Raw genomic sequence first — 17,750 nt, forward strand, 5'->3', positions numbered from 1 at the left:
AATGGAACATATGGCTTGTCACACTACGCTGTTTTGGCGGGATGGGGGGAGGGGGCCGTGGGATCCTCGAAACCGAAAGGCCTCGAGTTGGCAATTACTCTTCTGAAAACTGGAAAGTATATATTTATTTACTGTTGGTTCGGACACCCCTCCACCCACCCAGATAAAAAGTTGTGAATGTGTCCCCCACAGACCGAGATGGAAACCGCGGGGCTGTGTTTCTTTCCTATTTCCCCGCGTGCCCGGCCGCCTCCTCAGCCCTCGCACGTTTCTTCCCAGCACTCGAGGCCGCCGGGTCTGTTATGAAACCCCGTGCGCTGAGTGGCTAAGAGCGGGTTCCATTGCGATGTAATTAGGTCACCCCATTATGAGCACGTTTCTTTGAAAAGGTTGGGGCGGGCGGAGCGGGGCGCTGGAGTCGCACTCTCGCCGCCGCCACCACCACACACATATTTTTACTGCATTTCTTATTTATTTGTCAGCCTCCGAGCAAACCCGGAAACCTTCCAAATCACAACTGTTTTAGGAACCTGTTGTTTTTTTTTCATCTTCGCGTAACACACCACCTTTGCTGCAGCCACGAACCAATGTATGTGAAACCCAGTCCGGTCTGCTTTTATTTGTCCCCTGTGACTTAAATTGATGGCCCCCATTTTTAACCTGGCCGCTGCCCCCCTTGCTTTTCTTCTTCTGGTGTCTTCTTTTGCCTGTTGCTTCCCTCCCCCTGCTCCCATTTTTCAGCTTTTCTTGAAATCTGGCAAGCGCCAGAAGGGGAAATAACTTCCATCCACCTTAATTTAAATCATTCAAATGTAGGTTTCTTTCTCAAAGGGCTGTTTGCTGCCTCTCGTCCCCGCTTGCGGGGGGGGGGGGGGAGCGGTTCCGTGCAGTTTCTTAGTGATGAGGTAATGAGTTCCAGATTTCAGGACAGAATAGGGTGCGCGTTAAAACCACAAGGTTAGTCTGCGTCCTGATGTGAAGCTATTTCGGTTTTTTATACCCCCACTCTCCCCGCAAGAAAAAAAAAAGAAAAGGGCCCATTGGTCTTTAAATCTGGAGGGTTCGCGAAGCTCTGCTGGGCGGCGGGGGGGGGGGGGGGGGGGGGGGGGGGGGGGGGGGGGGGGGGGGGGGGGGGGGGGGGGGGGGGGCGGAGAAGCGCGGGTGGAAAGTCTTGGGGAAGGGGCCCGGAGCGGGCGGGGCCCAGGGCCAGTCCCGACCCGCACCCTGGGTCCCCGTATCCAGGTGGCGCTTCTTCCCCCCTCAACCCCCGCGACTGCGGGACCCGCCAGAAGCACCGTGACGGGGCCTTGGCACCGCGGGCTAGCTAAAAAGTCTTCCACTCCCCCCCCACCCAAAAGAAGGCCGATTCCTCGAATTTCCTTTGGTTCCCAACTCCTGGAGGGCGCTCCCCTCCCCCGCTCCCAGGGGCAAGGGCTCCGCGGGCGGCGTCCAGCCCGGCCCGCTCGCTCCGGAGTTGTTTACCGGCCCCACCGACCGACCGGGTTTGTTCCAACTCCCAGAGCCTGTCTCTATAATTAAACTCTTTTTTTTAATTGTCGGGTTGCAACGTCATTTCGGGGACTTTCCAAGGGTGAGGGAGCCGGCCTCCTTAACCCTTCGCTGACCTGGCATCCGCGCCGCGGCGGACTGGGGAGCAGCGTCCCGCCGGGCGGAGGAGGGACAGAGCCGGCCTGCGCGCCTCCTCGACCCCGCGCCCCGGACGTGCTCGGCAGGTGCCGGGTGTGGGGGGAACAGCAGCCAGCCGCGACCCGGGCCGGAAGCCCGACGCGAGGCGTGCGCTGCCCTCCTCCGCCGCCTGCGCTCAGCCCTCGGGTTCCTCGCCCGCGCCCTGCCCAGAGCGGCCGCCCAGTCACCTGCACTACCTTTTCCGACCGGGAGGCGACGGGCCAGGTTTGCCGTCCCGGGCCCGACATCCGGGCCCTACCCGCTCACATGGAGGCAGTCGCCTATGCGAGGAGGGGCTAGCCAGGTATTTTCGGCTTGGGGGTTTTAGATTTTACGAAAAGAGGAAAATGAAAGTCCTCAGAATTAGGGAAGCGCGACGGACAAACTCCTTCGGCCAGTTTGGGCGCACCTCGAGGCAGGTGAGAGTGTGGGGCGCCGGGCTGCTGCTATGTTGCGCTTCTTCCCCAGCTTCAAGTCATTTGCAAAAAATAAAAAGCCCAAATTCTCAGATCAGACCCCGCGCTTCCCTCGCAACTTCTGCTACCTGAGACCCTAGGACAACAGTTAGGTTCCTGGATTAGAGAAAGAGGGAGGAAGGGACAAGTGCTGTTGCATAGTTATCTGGTTCAGATTCGCGTGTGGAATGCGGGTTCCCCTGCCTTGGTTCCAGGCCCAGTGAATCAATTACTCTGGGATGGGACCAGGAATCTGCATTCTTTGTAAATTTCATGTTAGTGACTCAAACACCAAGGTGTAAGAATCAGTGGTCCAGGGCTTTGAAGTTTGGGCGGTTCGGAATCCAAATCTTGGCTCTGCCACTTCCTAACCTTTTTTCAAGACATTGACCAAAGCCTCTAAAGTAGGGACAACAATTCCGCCTTAAATTGGCAGGTAAAGTGTCTAGTCTTATGCCTAGCTGTACCCTTGTATATGCCCAGCCACTGTGTGTAAATTAAACCATTCTTGGTGTCTTATTAAAGCATAAAACAAATTTAGGAAGTATTCACTTTGCAAAGGATTCTTCAATATAGATTCTTCCATAAAATGATCAGCTGACAGCTTTGATCTAGATCACTCTCTGACCCCCACCCCCATTCCCAGGCCCCTGGCTTGGACAAAGCAGGCCTGGACACCTGGAAAGGGGCAAAGGACACTGACCCCAGAGCCTGGGAAACAGCAAGGTGAGTCAGGATGAGGTGATCAGGATCTGCTGCCCAACTAAAAAATACCGGGTTGTTGTCACAGGTATTTCTGAAAACTAGATCACTCCGCCCTGTTGATATCCAATAAAAGCCAGATTCTTCTTTCTCTCAATATCCTCAAGCAACCTCATCGCTTAGTGGCCACAGCTCAGCTGCCAGTACCCCATGAACCAGGCAGAGGCTTCAAAAGGTGGCAGTTAGGGTCTGCTGTAAATGCAGTGTAAATGCACAGTGTTGGGAGCCTTTGGGGTACAGCTCAGGGAGCCCACCACCTCCCGGTAGGACTGGGAATCCAACCCCAGGGCTACCACAGCCTTAGGGAGTCTCATTGCCTGGCAGCGGGATATCTAAACCTACTTCTTGGGTCAATTGTTTTAACACATTTCCTGCAGAAATGTCCCATCATTCCATTAAGTTCCCAGGCTAACCCACAGCTATATAACCCCTCTTTCCTTGCGTGGGTCACCTGCCTTGAGACACAGGATAGCCACACAGGATAGCCCATGAGTTTTGAGCCACCTAGACTTTGATGGGAAGCCCAACTCTGCCAGCTGGTTACCTGTTGCACAACCTCGAGCAGGTCACTTCGCCTCTGGGATGATCAGGAAGGTGTAGCCCTTTCCCGACAGTGCTAACCCCTGAGAGCCATTTGCCCTTCAGCCACTCCAAGCTGCTAACAGTTGCTGACGGTTGCTGTACACCCCTCCCTGGGGCTTCCTTTTGCTGGGGTTTCAGGCAGCTCCCCAGCAGGCAAAATACCTCTCTCCTAGTGGTGCCGTTGTAGCCTGCAGCATTTTATGGAAATTACCTGTTTACTCCCCATAGACTGAACTCCTAAGAGCCAGGGCTTCTCTATTACCTGCAACTCTTGAATAGATCCTGCGTAGGTGGTCAGTAAATGTTTTCAGTTTGCACCCGACCCTTGCTGTTGAGTCCTTTCAGACTCTTTGGTCACCATGAATCTAGCAGCAGGAGTAGAAGAAGGAAGGGGCAGAGGTTCCAGGGGTGGCAGGAAGGGAGGGAGGGCCTGGGCTTTGCAGGAAGAGGGGATGACAGCCTTAACACTGGAATGTTCAGAAAGCCAGCGCTGGTAACTCAGGGAGGCTGGGCTTCCACAGTTTGCCCAGGGCATGTTCTGTGCAGCTGTTAAGAGGCACCAGGGTTCAGTGGAATGAGTACTGGTCCAGGAGTTAGGGATTCTGGAGCTTCTCTGCCTCCGGTTCAGGGGGTCATTTCTCTAGTCTGGGCTCAGTCTTCTGAGGTATAGATGGAGAGTGGGGACTAGGCTGGTGGTACCCAAACATTACTCTAAGCACAATCATCTGGGAAGCTTTTAAAATAATGCTGGAAAAAAAAATAATGCTGGGCATCAGGCCCCACCCCACCTCCAAAGATTTTGCTTCAGTTGGTCTGGGGTGAAGGCCAGTATTTGTATTTTCTAAGCTCCCTAGATGATTCTATTGTTAAGACAGAAATATTTTATCTGGTTGTTTTAGAGCGACAGTTCTCAACCGGGGTTGATACACCCCCAGTGAATATTTGGCAATGTCTAGAGATGATTTGGCTGTCACAACTGGAGGAGGGAAGGTCAATGCTACCAGAATCTGGTAGGTTGACACCGAGGATGCTACCGAACATCCTGCAATGCACAGGCCAACCCCCAACCCCCTCGGCAACAAAAAATTATCTAGCCCAAAATGTCAATAGTACCAAGATTGAGAAATCCTGTTTGAGAGGTCCTTTCCAATTCTATGATTCCTGTGTGCTCCCAAAACCCTCTCCTTTGGGCAGCCCAAGTAATTTTTTTTTTCAAAACCTAGATCTGATCTTGTGTTTCGTGTGTGTTAGTTGCTCAGTCCTGTCTGACTCTGTGAGACCCCATGGACTGTGGCCTGCCAGGCTCCTTTGTCCATGGGATTTCCCAGACAAGAATACTAGAATGGGTAGCCATCCCCTTCTTCAGGATCTTGTGTTATGCAATTGCCTAAAACCCTTCACTACGCATCCCTTGTAGAGTCAAAACCAAACCCATAATCTAGCATAATCAGACTGTTACTGCTCAGTTCTGGACTGTGATGCTCCCCCCCCCCGCCCCCCACCATCTCTCCCATCCCTCCAAGGCACTCCCTGTGCTCAGGTCTGTTTCAGATGAAAATGAGCCATCCTTCCTCCTGCCCCAGGGCCTTGACACGTTCAATTTCTTCTATCTGAATTGACCTTCCTTTGACCCAAGTAAATTCTCAATCTTTCTTTAGAACCCAGCTCAAGCATCACTTCCTCAACCATTCTTGGCACCCTCTCCCCCATCAAGGCAATGTGTCTATCTTCTCTCTTCTGTCTTCAAGGAATATTTATTTCCTCCCAAGTTGTTGTTTCAATTTGTATTTGTACATTCCTGTAACTTTACTATTTAAAATATAGTAAAATTGACCTTCATTTTGGGATACAATTTTATGGGTTTTAACGTGTGAGTCGATTTATGTAGCCACCACTTCAACTGGGAAACAGAACAGTTCCATTATTCCCCCCAACACTCCATCATGCTTTCCCCTTGTGGTCAGCTGTACTGTGCTAAGTTGCTTCACTGTGTCTAACTGTGACCCTGTAGACTGTAGCCAGCCAGGCTTCTCTGTCCATGGATTCTCTAGGCAAGAATACTGGAGTGGGTTGCCGCACACTCTCCTCTTTGTGGTCAGACCCTCCCCCATCCCTTACTCTGGCAAGACTGATCTGTTGTCTATAGTGTCATTTTGTCTTTTCTAGAATACCATATAACTGAAATCATACAGTCTATATGATTTCACAGAGCATATTGCCTTTGAGACTTATCCATGTTGTTGCATGTATCAATAGTTCATTCCTTTTTTTTTAGTTTTTTTTTTAGTTCATTCCTTTTAAGTGAAGAATAGTATTTCACTGTACGGGTCTACCACCATTGGTTTATTCACCTGTTAAAAGTCACTGGATTATTTCCAGTTTGAGGCCATTGTAAATACAGCTGCAGTAAACACTGTGTATAGATTTTTGTGTGAACATAAATTCTTGTTTCTTGAGGGTAAATAAGTAGGAGTGGGATTACTGGATCACATAGTAAGTGTGTTAAAGTTTAAAAAACAAAAAGGCAAACCTTACTTGAGAGTGAGTATGCCATTTTGCACCTCCCATAGCAATTTATGAGTTTCCAGGTGGCTCAGTGGTAAAGAACCTGCCTGCCAGCACAGGAGACGCAAGAGACGTGGGTTTGATCCCTGCGTCAGGAAGATCCCCTGGAGTAGGAAATGGCAACCCACTGCAACATTCTTGCCTGGAAAATTCCATGGATAGAGAAGCCTGGCGGGCTGCTGTCCACGGGAGTCCACGAAGAGTCGGACACGGCTGAGCACACACGAAGTTTGCTCTGTATCCTTAGCAGCACTTATAATTGTCAGTGTTTTTTATTTTAATCACTCTAACAGTTGTGTAGTGGTATCTCATTGTGGTTTTAATTTACATTTCCCTAACAGGTAATGATTTTAAACAGCTTTTCATATGCTTATTTACCACGTTTATGCCCGCTTTGACGAAATGTCTGTTCAAGTCTTTCACCTATTTTTTAATCCGGTTGTTTGTTTTCTTAATGTTGAGTTTTGAGAGCTCTTTAAATATTCTGAATATAGGTTTTTGTCAAATAAGTGATTTGCAAATATTTTCTGCAGTCTGTATCTTATCTTTTCATTCTCTGAACAAAGTATCTTTCACAGAGCAAAAGTTTTTAATTTTGATGGTGTCTAACTTATCAATTTTATGTTTTATGAATCATGCTTTTTGGTGACCCATCTAAGGACTCTTTACCTAGCCTTAGGTCATTAAGATTTTCTATTTTCTTCTAATAATTTTATAGTTGTGTGTTTTACACTGAGATCCATTGGTGTTAATTTTTATATAAAATAGATTTAGGTTGAAGTTAATTTTTTTTTTTTTTTTCTTGCCTCTGGAAGTCTAATCGCAACATTCTTTATTGAAAAGAGTATCATTTTTGTATTATAATTGTATATTTTTTTGTATACAAAAAATCATTTTTGTATTTGTATGTTGTATTGAACTTTTCTACTGAATTGCTCTTTATTCTGTTCTATTGATCTGTGTGTTTCATTCCTTTGCCAATTCCACAGTCTTGATTATTGTAACTTTGTGTGTGTGCTCAGCCCTGTTCAGCTCTTTATGACTCCCTGGACTGTAGCCCACCAGGCTCCTCTGTCCATGGAATTTTTCAGGCAAGAATACTGGAGAAGGTTGCCATTTCCTACACCAGGGAATCCTCCTGACCCAGGAATCAAACCCACCTTTCTTTCATCTCCTGCATTGGCAGGCAGATTCTTTACCACTGTGCCACCTGGGAAGCCCATTAGTAAGTCTTAAAATCAGGTTATATAATTCCTCCAACTTTATTCTTAATTTTCCAAATTGTTTTAGCTGTTCTAGTTCTTTTGCTGCCTTTTCATGTAAATTTCAGATTCAGCTTGTCTGTAACTACAAAAAAAAAAAAATCCTACTGGTATTTTATATTGGAATTGTATTAAGTCCATAGATCAGTTTCAGGAAGAACTATATCTTTACTTCTTTACTATTGTGTCTTTTAATTCATGAACATGATATGTCTATTTATTTAGATCTTCTTCAATATCTTTAATCAGTGTTTTGTAGTTTTTAACACAAGATTTTATGTATATTTTGTTAGATTTATATCTAATATTTCCCTTTTTGGGGGGGAACTATAGTTGACACTTGAACAGTGCAAGGGTTAGGGGCACCAACCTTTCTCACAGGCAAAGTTCCATGTAGAGCTTATAACTGGCCCTCAAGAATATGTGCAGTTTCTCACAACCACAGTTCTGCATCTGCGGTTTTAACCAACCTTGGATCATGTAGTACTGTTGCATTTACTTTTGAAAAAAATAAGTGGACTTGTGCAGTTCAAACCAGTGTTGTTCAGGGGCCAACTATATTATAATTTTTTTCTTAATTTGTTTTCAATTTCTCATTAGTATTTTATAGAAATACAGTTGACTTTTGTATATTTATCTTGCATCCTGTGACCTTGCAAGAGTCATTTTAGTTTGTTTTTATTTTATTCGCTGTGCTGGGTCTTCATTGCTCTGCGTGGGCTTTCTCTAGTTGCAGCAAATGGAGGCTACTCTTCCTTGCAGTGCGTAGGCTTCTTATCGTGGTGGCTTCTCTTGTTGAGGAGCACAAGCTCTAGGGGCAAACAGGCTTCAGAGTTCTAGCACATGGGCTCAGTCATTGCGGCACACAGGCTGAGTTGCTCTGAGGGTAAGTGGGGTCTTCCTGGACCAGGGATCGAACCCTCATCCCCTGCAGTTGCAGGCAGATTCTTCTCCACTGTACCACCAGGGAAGTCCTCCTTTAGTTTTAAGACGGTTTTTTGGTGAATTCCTTGAGTTTTGTTTTGGATTTTCTTTTTTAATATAGAAAATCATGTTGTCTATGAATGGGAATAGTGTGACTTCTTCCTTTCCAATTATATGCATTATATTTCTTTTTCTTGTGCTATTGCCCTGTCTAGGACTTACACTATGATGTTGAATAGGTGTGGTGAGACTGGACACGCTCATCTGGACTCCAATCTTAAGGGAAGGTGTTTAATCTTTCACTATTAAGTACGATATTAGTTGCCAGGCTTTTGTAGTCCTCTTACTTTTTGACATCTCTCTTCCCACCAGTTTGCTCCATAAGCAGGCTCTTTCTGCTCTCAACTCAACCACCAGTACCTGGTCCAGTACCTAGCACACAGTAGGCCTTAAATAAGTAATTCTCTACTTTGGTAACTTAGCTAGCCGTAACCACTGTCCTGTGACAGACAACAGAGGGACTTGGCTGAACGCTCACAGACATGGCGAAGAATCACGTTACAGTAAATATCCCAACAGATCCAACCAGGCAGTGGCCCCGTGGAGTTGACTATTTTAAGCTGTAGAGCATCTGCAGATCAGCTTTCTAGCAAGCCATACTGTGTCAAAGTATTTATCTATGAGGAATAGATGACTGCAGTAAAATAATTATTTTAGATCGAGTGCATTCCATTTTCAAAGGGAATTTTAAACAAAAAGCTCTCAGCTCTGAAAAACAGGGGCTTTCAGGGGAAAGAGTCCCACTGCTCTGAAATCTTAGGCCCTCAGACGGGTGGGGTTGTTTCGCTAAATTTATTTCAGCCGCTTATAGAAACAGAAGGGGGAAGAGGGGGGCGGCTGCTTGCACACCAGCCCTGGCTCTGGAGTATTAATATCTGCCGGGTCAGACTTTTATTTGGGTTTTGTTTTACCTTTGGGGGGTGGGGAGGCAGGCAGCAACAGGAATATCTCCCAGCTGCGCGGCTCTGAGCTGTGGTTTCCTACTTTCCTGCCCTGTATGTTCCCTGGCTGCCCAAACCCAGCCCACCCCTCCCCTGCCTCACCTTGGGATGGCCTGCTGCCCGCTGGGTACCAAGCGCTGGGCCAGGCCTTTTACCTTTTGACAGCAGCTTTCCTCTCAGGCCCCGGAGGAGTCTGAGCTCCGAGAGAGAGACAGCCTGAATCTACCTGTTTGCTTTCTGGTACAAGTATGAGTGCAGGAGGAGACTGGGGCCTCTGTCTCTGGCCCCCACCAGGAACCCCTCCCCATTCACACACCCGCCTTCCCAGTGGCTCGACCCCTTGGCGAGATCCAGGCCTGTTTATCCCCATTTTCTTTCTCCTCAGGCTCCCTCAGCACATATGCTTCTTCGTACCTGATACCTGAACAGTCTCTTCTGTCACACACACCACCTCCCCGCCATACATAGAAAAAGGAGTTAAATGACACCACCCTGTTGCTTTTTAAAACCTGTTCTTGCCCTGCGTTTAGGATGCTCTATGGAGCACAGGTTAATTACCTCCCACAAGTGTGGGGGAAACCGAGGTGCGGAGGGAGGCTGCAGCAGGTGACCTGCCCTCGCTGCAGGCGAGAGATGAGTGTCCGCTGGCTGGCCCCTGGAGGCTCCCCAGGACCTGAGAAAGCGCCCGGGAAAGACAGGGCACTGTGTCTGGGAGCTCACTGCTACACGGCTGTCTGAGGGCAGGAAGAAGAAACACACACAAGGAAGCTGAAAAATCTGCCAGGCTCAAGGCTTGAATAATTACGTGAGACTCTGGGGAAGTACCTTGCACAGCGCCCGGCCCGTGGGAACCCAACAAATGGCAGCTTGATTCTCTGGCAGACTCCTGCTTCCTAGGTCACCAAGGAAGACGGGGTCGGGGTGGGGAAAAGGCATCTGTCCCCCCCACTCCCCAGCCCCCGGGGTATTATTGGTGGGAAGTAAGGTGGCCTGGGGCAGGAGATGGGGAGAAGCCCCATATGAAGATTCTCCAGCACTCAGCCAGGGAATCTGCTTCAGGGGGAGGATCAAGGGTATCGCACCGACTTGCAAACTGTCAAGTGCTTGCAAGTACACTTAAGTTCCTGTTTTGTCCTAGCACCAGCCAGCTGGCTTCGGCATTGCTCTCCAGCCCTCCTCAGCACACCCAGCCCAGAGAGGGGCAGACCCCACCCTGGGGAGCTGTTTCTTGGAGAAGCAGGACCCACGACCCCAGCCAGAGCAGGGATCAAGACAGCTCTTGGAGGGTCGCCACGGAGGCAGCCGGCAGAGGAGAGCATGGACCTTTGCCACAGCCTGTGACTTCTTTACAGTTGAGTTTCTCCCGCCAACTGCACCCTCCACCCCAGAGGGGGCCCGCAAGGCCCCCAAACCAGGGCCTGCCCTTGTCTGACCAAAGGCAACCAGATCTGCTGCAGCTGTTCAGTAAGAGAACAAGCTCTCCCAGAGACCAGGGAAGCAGCTGGAGAAAGATTCCTGCCAGCCCGGGGGTGTAAATATTTATACAACGTGGTGCGTGGGAAGGGGGAAAGCAGAGGGAGGTGGCAGGAACGAGGCGGCACTGAGACCGCAGATTGAACGAGCGTGTGCTTTGGGCTCAGGTGGGAAGGGCAAGAGGCTGCCGGATCCTAATCCCCACCCAAATTCCTACATCAAAGAGGCCGGGTCCTCCCCCAGAGTGGAAGGGAGAACTTGGAAGAAAATCCATCATCTGTCCCCTCATCAACCCTCCTGTCTAGGTTGACCCTCTATGCCGGGGAGGAGGGAGGCTCTGCCTTGAACCAGAGATGAACCAAGTCCATGGGGCCCAAGAGTCAGGGCCTTGGGGCCGGGGGGTTGGTGCGCGGCTCCTGGTTCCAGGGTCTTGAGGGATGCTAGCTAGGCCCAAGAGTTGGACTCTAGGACTGGAGGCTTAGAAAACATAAGCAAAGGATAAGCAAAATATAAAACAAGTGAAAATTTCTCTCAAGCTTCTATATGATCAACAGTCTTTCCTAAAGTGGCAGCGAACCTTGTGCACTGATGAGGGAGGAGGATAGATGGGACCTGGCAAGTGAGCAGAGGGAGGAGAAGGCGAGGGGCTCTTGATGGCACTTCCAGAGAAGCAAGTGGCCGCCATCCCCACAGGGCCTTGGAGCAGGCAGCACACCAGAGCGCCTGGTGCTCCTGGGCCCCTTCGCCCCAGGGTGCAGCCCAGCTGCCGCGGTGCCCCAGGCAGAGCACTGAGGCGTCTGCCCCTCCGCCGAGGACTCAGCCAGCACCCAGCAGCATTGATGGCCCAGGGTGGGACGCCAGCCTGGGCCGAGGAGGACAGCCAGATGGACTCCAGTTGATTTGCCTCAGACAGCTGGGGAGCAGGGGCCAGCCGCTCCTCACCCCCGCTCCCCGCCCCCAACTCCAGACAAGGAGGGGTGCGGCTGCGACTTCTAGGATTTCTCTGCCACCTCACCCATCGAGAAGTGCCACCTGCTTCTCTTGGTACCAGACCTGACCCTCAGGGCCTCCCACAGATGGGCTCTGTGCGGCTCCCAGTGGCTAAGAGCCTTTAAAGACACCTCGCGGTTATCAGCCTCTTCTTGCATTCTTCCTGGGCCCTCAAAAGGCCCACTGGCCGGGATGGGGGGGTGGGAAGGAAGGACTTTCCACCGGAGAGCTGCCTCAGTCTCCCCATAGGCAGCTCCAGATGCTGAGGCCAGCTTTGACCAGGGACCCAGGGTCACAGAATACCTAGACTCCCCCTGAGAGGCAGCCCCCACGCAGCAGGTCCTCCCACCCACAGCACAGAGCTTTGCAAGTGATACATTCCCCTCCGGGGCACCTCCCCCGAGCTTCAGCCTTTCTGGGTGGAACCTGATGAGTCTTCCACCTGTCCACCGAGAAGGGCTGATTCCATCGCTGCCCTGTGAGATGGGGCCCCGGCCCACACACCGTGGAGGAAACACCATCTGCCCCCAACCTTCAGCCGGGGCCTGGCAGGCAACGTCCAGCCTCACAGGGGGGGAGCAGCAGAGGCCCAGCCCCCTCTCCAGAAGGAAGCCCTTCTTCCAAGGACACCGGAGCTGGGGGAGAATCCTCAGACTCCCAGGTCCTCTTCTGCCACCGTGGCCCTGCCTGCCGGCTGTGGCCTCCTCCTTGCCAGCACGGCTTAAACAGATGAACAAGAATAAAAGCCTGTGTGGCCCAAGGAAAGCTTTGGGGGAAAGAACTGAAGCTGAAGGAAGAGAAACAAGAACATCAACAACAACAAAACTAAAAAAAAAAATGGGAGAGGAGGGAAGTTCAGGAAACAGACAAAATAAACCATCCGGGAATCCAGATGTAGAACAAGGAAGGCCAAAAGAAAAGAAAAATTATGCGAAGAAGGCAGAGTGGGGTGGGAAGGGGAATTGAGACTGAGAAAGAAGGGGGTGGGGTGGGGGAGATGTGAATATTCTGAAGAGAGAAGAATGTGAAAGCAAACAACACCAAAAAAACAAGAAACACAGACCCAGGAGAGAAAAAGAGGCAGCAGTGGATTTAAAACAACTGTTTTGACCCTCAACCAACCACACTCAGGAATGTTCTGAGCCTTAATGTTTTTTATGGATTACACACTCTTCCAAACACTGAACAAGGACAGTTCTAGACAAGCAAGCTTTCCTTCTTGCCCTTGTTTTTCCTACAGTTCTCCCAACTCCTACCATTGGTCTTTCGCAGAGTGAGGGCTGATCTTCCTGGAGCAAGGCTGAAAGCCAGTCTAGTTCACTGCAAATTCTGGTAGCTTTCATTGTGGTGCCTCCATGGAGGACTCACCGGAGGATCTGAGCAGGAGAAGCATATGATGGAGCTGGGTTATAGCTTTGCATCTTCCAGGCACCTCTCGGCACACTGGGGCAAACCCAACCCACCAGCACACCATTCCTAGAGGAGCAGAAGTTCATGGAATAGTGGCATACCCAACTGAGGCAAAAGCTGGAGGAGCCCCAGCAAATGCAACTTTTGGTAACAATGTAGATGATTAGATTCCTCTCTAGACATTCCCAAGGAGACCTAATGATAACGGCAGCTTTTTCATTGCCATGGTGGGCAGACAGCTTCTGGAAGTTCAGCCTCACTGCCTAGTGTCCATAACCCCCCTAAACACGTCCAGCAAACACCACTTCCTCTCCTCTTGTCTGTTTGGCCTCATGATTCAGCTTTCGGTTGCTTCTCCTTCTTCTGTGAGTCCACCAAGGCACCTCTCCTCTGTGTCTGCTTTGGTTGTTCCATTTCCCTTCATTAATCAAACCCACCTCTGCCCACTCTTCCATCTCTCTAGAGCAGCAGGAGTTGGGAAAAGGCTTAAGCAAACTAAGACAAAATCAAGAATGTGAGTGAATGTAGTTTAGCACCCAGCTTTCATGCCCAGGCTGTCCGCGGTGGGTGAGACAGGCTCGCAGTGGATTGGGACTGAGCCTCACAAGGCCACCTAAAACTGCTCCTGCAAAGTTCAGCCAAGGGGAAGCCACACAGGCTGAACTCTGATTGACTGGGGTAAAGGACACTGTGCCTGCACCAGCCCTTCTCCCTCCAAGAAATCTTAAGTATTCGACCCTGATTCCGTACGTTCCAAAAGTCACACTTTTCAGACTATCAAACACTGAGAGATGTGACCAAATGTACAGAAAGGATAATGTCTAGGTTGTAGCCTTCCTCAACCCAGCTTCTTCCAATCCCTCCTAACCTTCACACCTGTCACAGTCCTGTAATCTATGACTCAAACTATTATTTAACCATGAAAAAGACAAACCAGGAAATTAGAGGCTGAATGACCTAAAATGTATTCCATTCAACTGAGCTAATCTCCTAATAAGGGCGTGTATAATAATAAGTCATGCTATATCTATTCTGAAAGATGTGAACTTTGCAAGGAAAAGTGCATGGTGACTGCAGATCCCAACTTGTCGAAATTTGTCCTCAAAAGGGTAAGAGCCTCGTCCTAGGCCAAGTTGCCTAGAAGTCTGCTAAACAAGGCTTAACGTTTGAGAACCAGTGTTGCGATGGAGAGCACCCAGCATTCAGAGTGACTGTGTTCAAATCCTGGCACAGCTACTTCCTTGGCCAGCAAGGCACTTACCTGCCCTCCCCTAGTCTTATCTGCTGTGAAATGGCAGTGACAGCAATACCCATCTTCTGGCGCTGCCGTGAGGACAGACGAGCAAAGCGCTTGGCATGAAACCACCCTGTCAACTGTTGCTGTATGTTAAGCAGCAAATTGGCAAACCCGAGCCGGCTGGAGGCCCCACAAAGTGGGGTTCCACGGAGTCACTGGAAAATAGTCAAGTATCTGGAGCAAGAGAGAGAAGAGGGTCCCCTAGGAGGCCCCGGCAGCTGGCGGGTGGAGCACTGCATGGAAAGCCAAGGACAGCCACTCAGAGTGTGGGTGGGAGGACGCAGGGGGCTGCTCTCCAGTCCTCCCGCATTAGCTCAACGCACCACATCCCCACCCTCCCTGTGTGCATCTTTAACTGAAGCTCACACTGACCCGGCCCCCACTACGTGCACAGCCCTGGCCAAGCAGAGGGCAGTAGCGGGAACAAGCTTTAGAAATGATCGCTGGCCTCCGAGAATTAATAACTGGGCGTTTCTGACCAAATTCAGAAATCTATCCTTTTAGGGGCCATTGTCAGGATATGACCCGATGCTGAGAAATACATGTTTCTTTTTTTTTTTTCTTTAAGTAGAAAGGCAAAAAGTTGAAAAAATGCTCTAGAAAGGTGAACAGCAGATCAATCTTGCTAATATTTAGGCAGTATTATTAATTTTTAAATGAAATAAGAACAACATAAGTATAATGAGTTTGTTTTTTTAAGAGATACATACTGCAATACTAAAAGATGAAGTGATATGACCTGATACATTGGACTTCTTTAAAAATTTTATGGGATGTGGGGAGGCAGATGGTGACATAAATGGACAGACTTGGCCAGGAGTTGGTGATGTTGGTGATGGGTACGTGGGTGTTCAGCATATCACTCTGCTCCTTTATATGTTTGAAATTTTGCATAATGTTTTAAGTTCATAAAAGCTGAAAAAAATGTGCAATGAGGGATTCTCATCTTACTGGTTTTTGCAACACAATATTTACTTCCTAAGGACATGTGCTCTTGGACAAGAGATAAGGCGGGGAGGCCTGCCAGGAGCTGGGAAGGGCTGGAGAACAGACAGGGAGACCACCACCTGGGGATGAGGAAAGTGCCCCAAACATGCTGAAGAGAGTGCTGTCCTGCCCCTCAAGGGCCTCCGAGCCTGGAGGAAAAAACATTCATTATTGTCCCTTTGCGCTGCTTTTGAACTCAGTGAAAATTATTTTTTAGCAGACACCCATGATAGCAGAGTGGACAAGTACTCCGACCTCACTTTCTTCAACTGGAAAGTGGGAAGAATCACACGTACCCCATTTCCCAGGGTGTGGGGTAAATGAGATGAATGGTCCTAAAGTGCCCTAACATTGATAAAGACTGGGTCTGATTGAGGGGATTCTGGCAAATGTCGACCTTCAGCCTATCGGGACCAAGGGGGAGCCACCCCATCTTGAGCACTCTCATATGTAGGTGCTCCACTTAAACATATAAATTAAATGTTAATCAAGGCACACATTCTCGGAGACCACTTGGGGCCAGGCATCCTGCCGAGTGTCGGCCCCTTTGGGTGTCACACAGGAGCCCCTGCTGGCCTCCTCCCTCCCCAGAGGGGCCACCCCTGCTCTGCACCCCTGGGAAGAACAGGAACGGAGCCCCCAGAGTTTTCTCTCTAGATAATGAGTTAGAAAATGAAAAATAGGGCGCTACACACTCTGGGCTGTGGCTTTGAATGGAGAAATGAATCCTAAGAAAACAGATCTTTGGCAGGTCAGATCACTCTCAAAGAGGGGGACAAGGGGTGCAGGGGCTCCATGCTCAGTGGCACCCCCACAGGGAGCTTCTGGAGCTCTAAGCAAGCATGATGGCCTCCAGACACCAGGGGGCAGCCTCACACACCCTCCAGGGGTCAGAGGGACCCACCAAAGGTGACCTGGCAACAGACACACTTCCAAGACAAATCTAAGTAGCCCAGGCATGCAGAGGAGGAAATCCCAGGGACAGCCAGCTCATGAGTCTTTGCCACTTGCCCCCAGGCAACTGGTGAGTAGCTTCCTGCAAGACAAGCTTCAGCCAGAAGAGGGTGTTGGTGAGGGACCCACAGGCTACAGAATTGGCAGGGACATGGGAGGCAATCAAAGCAGAAGGTAGACTGGGGGCTGAGAGCGCAGCCACATCAAGTCTTTGGATTCTTGCTCTAGAACCTTCTGCCGAGCAGATGAAAGGTTTGTCCCATCCTAACCCCCACATCCTCTCGTTCCGCAGTCCACAGGACCCCACCGCCTGTTCTCTGTACCTTCATCCCAATAAGGAAACAGAAAGGAGACCCAAGGCAAGTTTGAATGTTTTCCAAAGCTCCTTGGAGTTTGAGATCTTTGAAACGCAATTCACAGGATTACTCTCTCAGAAACCCACCTGGCTCCAGAGAAGAGAGCAGCCTCTGTTGTGAGCCCTTCAGAGCTCCAGTGCCTGGGTTCAAATCCTGCCTCTCCTGTTTACCAGCTCTGTAACAATGGGCAAGGTACTTAGCCTCTGCGCCTCAGTCTCCCGCTCTGTAAAACGAATAACAGTGACTCTCTTGAGTCATTGCCTACAACAATGGCTGGCTACAAGAAGAGAAGGCATTTGAAGAAAGCCTGAAGCTTTCATAGAAAATAGCTCAGAGACATGCACAGCACTGCTCTCTGCACAAGCCAGAAGCCCCAGGTCTGTGCTTTTTCCCAGCAGGATGCGGGTCACGGAGACCACCAAGCTGTGGAAGCACAGGCCGAGTCCAGAGCAGGAGTCGGTTCAGTGTCTTCAGAGAGGGCAGCTCCTCTCACAGGGAGCTTACCCAGTGCAGCCCACCTGTGCCCACTCTGGGTTTTGTGCAGGACAAGCAGAGCACATCACTCACATCGAAGCTGGGCTTGTTAAACTCATCAGCCAGAGGCTGAAAGGCAGGCTGGCAGCCCTCTGGAGGACAGGCCCACGTGGGCAAGCCTGGGGAGAGCCAGCCTTGCGGAGGCCAGGCCTGCACAGAGGGTGTGAGGAACCTACCAGCCTCAGAGCAGGGTTGGGCTTCCCTAGGATGGAGACGAAAGAGTTAAGTCGACTCAGGGCTCCAGAGGGCGGCTCTGCAGCTATAAACAGTGAGCCAAGGGAGGGAGGGAGCTGACACAGGATGTGGCCGGGCTCGAGCTGTCTGATTATTAACTTCACTTTTATTTGGAGGGGGATTCGATTCTCTGTTTTACTTCCCATCAAGGAAGTGAAAGCCCAGGTCTCAGAGGGGCCTGGTTTCAAATTGTTTTGTCACAGCTCATTTATTTTTCCTCTTAAATAAATAAACAAAACCACCTCTTTGTTTTCCCCTGAATGAGTGTTCAGCAAATT

At 49.9% G+C, this 17,750-nt stretch overlaps 1 protein-coding gene across 1 annotated transcript; it reads left to right on the forward strand.

Annotated features, from left to right (window-relative positions):
• Positions 1–198: 198 nt before the first annotated feature.
• Positions 199–17,410, forward strand: LOC122444314 (translation initiation factor IF-2-like). Its single transcript, XM_043473025.1, has 5 exons — positions 199–295; positions 1,243–1,296; positions 1,426–1,502; positions 1,659–2,105; positions 16,641–17,410. Exons 1-5 carry the CDS (start codon positions 199–201, stop codon positions 16,683–16,685), a joined length of 720 nt encoding a protein of 239 aa, XP_043328960.1. The 3' UTR covers positions 16,686–17,410.
• The last annotated feature ends 340 nt before the right edge of the window (positions 17,411–17,750 follow it).

This window comes from Cervus canadensis, chromosome 6 (genome assembly GCF_019320065.1).
Source record: "Cervus canadensis isolate Bull #8, Minnesota chromosome 6, ASM1932006v1, whole genome shotgun sequence".
Taxonomy (NCBI): Eukaryota; Metazoa; Chordata; class Mammalia; order Artiodactyla; family Cervidae; genus Cervus; species Cervus canadensis.

What these genes read in the sequence shown, in the direction of transcription:
- LOC122444314 (XM_043473025.1), top strand. Translation starts at nt 199, where the DNA reads ATGGAAACCGCGGGGCTGTGTTTCTTTCCTATTTCCCCGCGTGCCCGG. An exon ending in CGGGACCCGCCAGAAGCACC is followed by an intron (nt 1,297 to 1,425) that starts GTGACGGGGCCT and finishes CCCCGCTCCCAG; the next exon opens with GGGCAAGGGCTCCGCGGGCG. An exon ending in TTGGGCGCACCTCGAGGCAG is followed by an intron (nt 2,106 to 16,640) that starts GTGAGAGTGTGG and finishes CTCGTTCCGCAG; the next exon opens with TCCACAGGACCCCACCGCCT.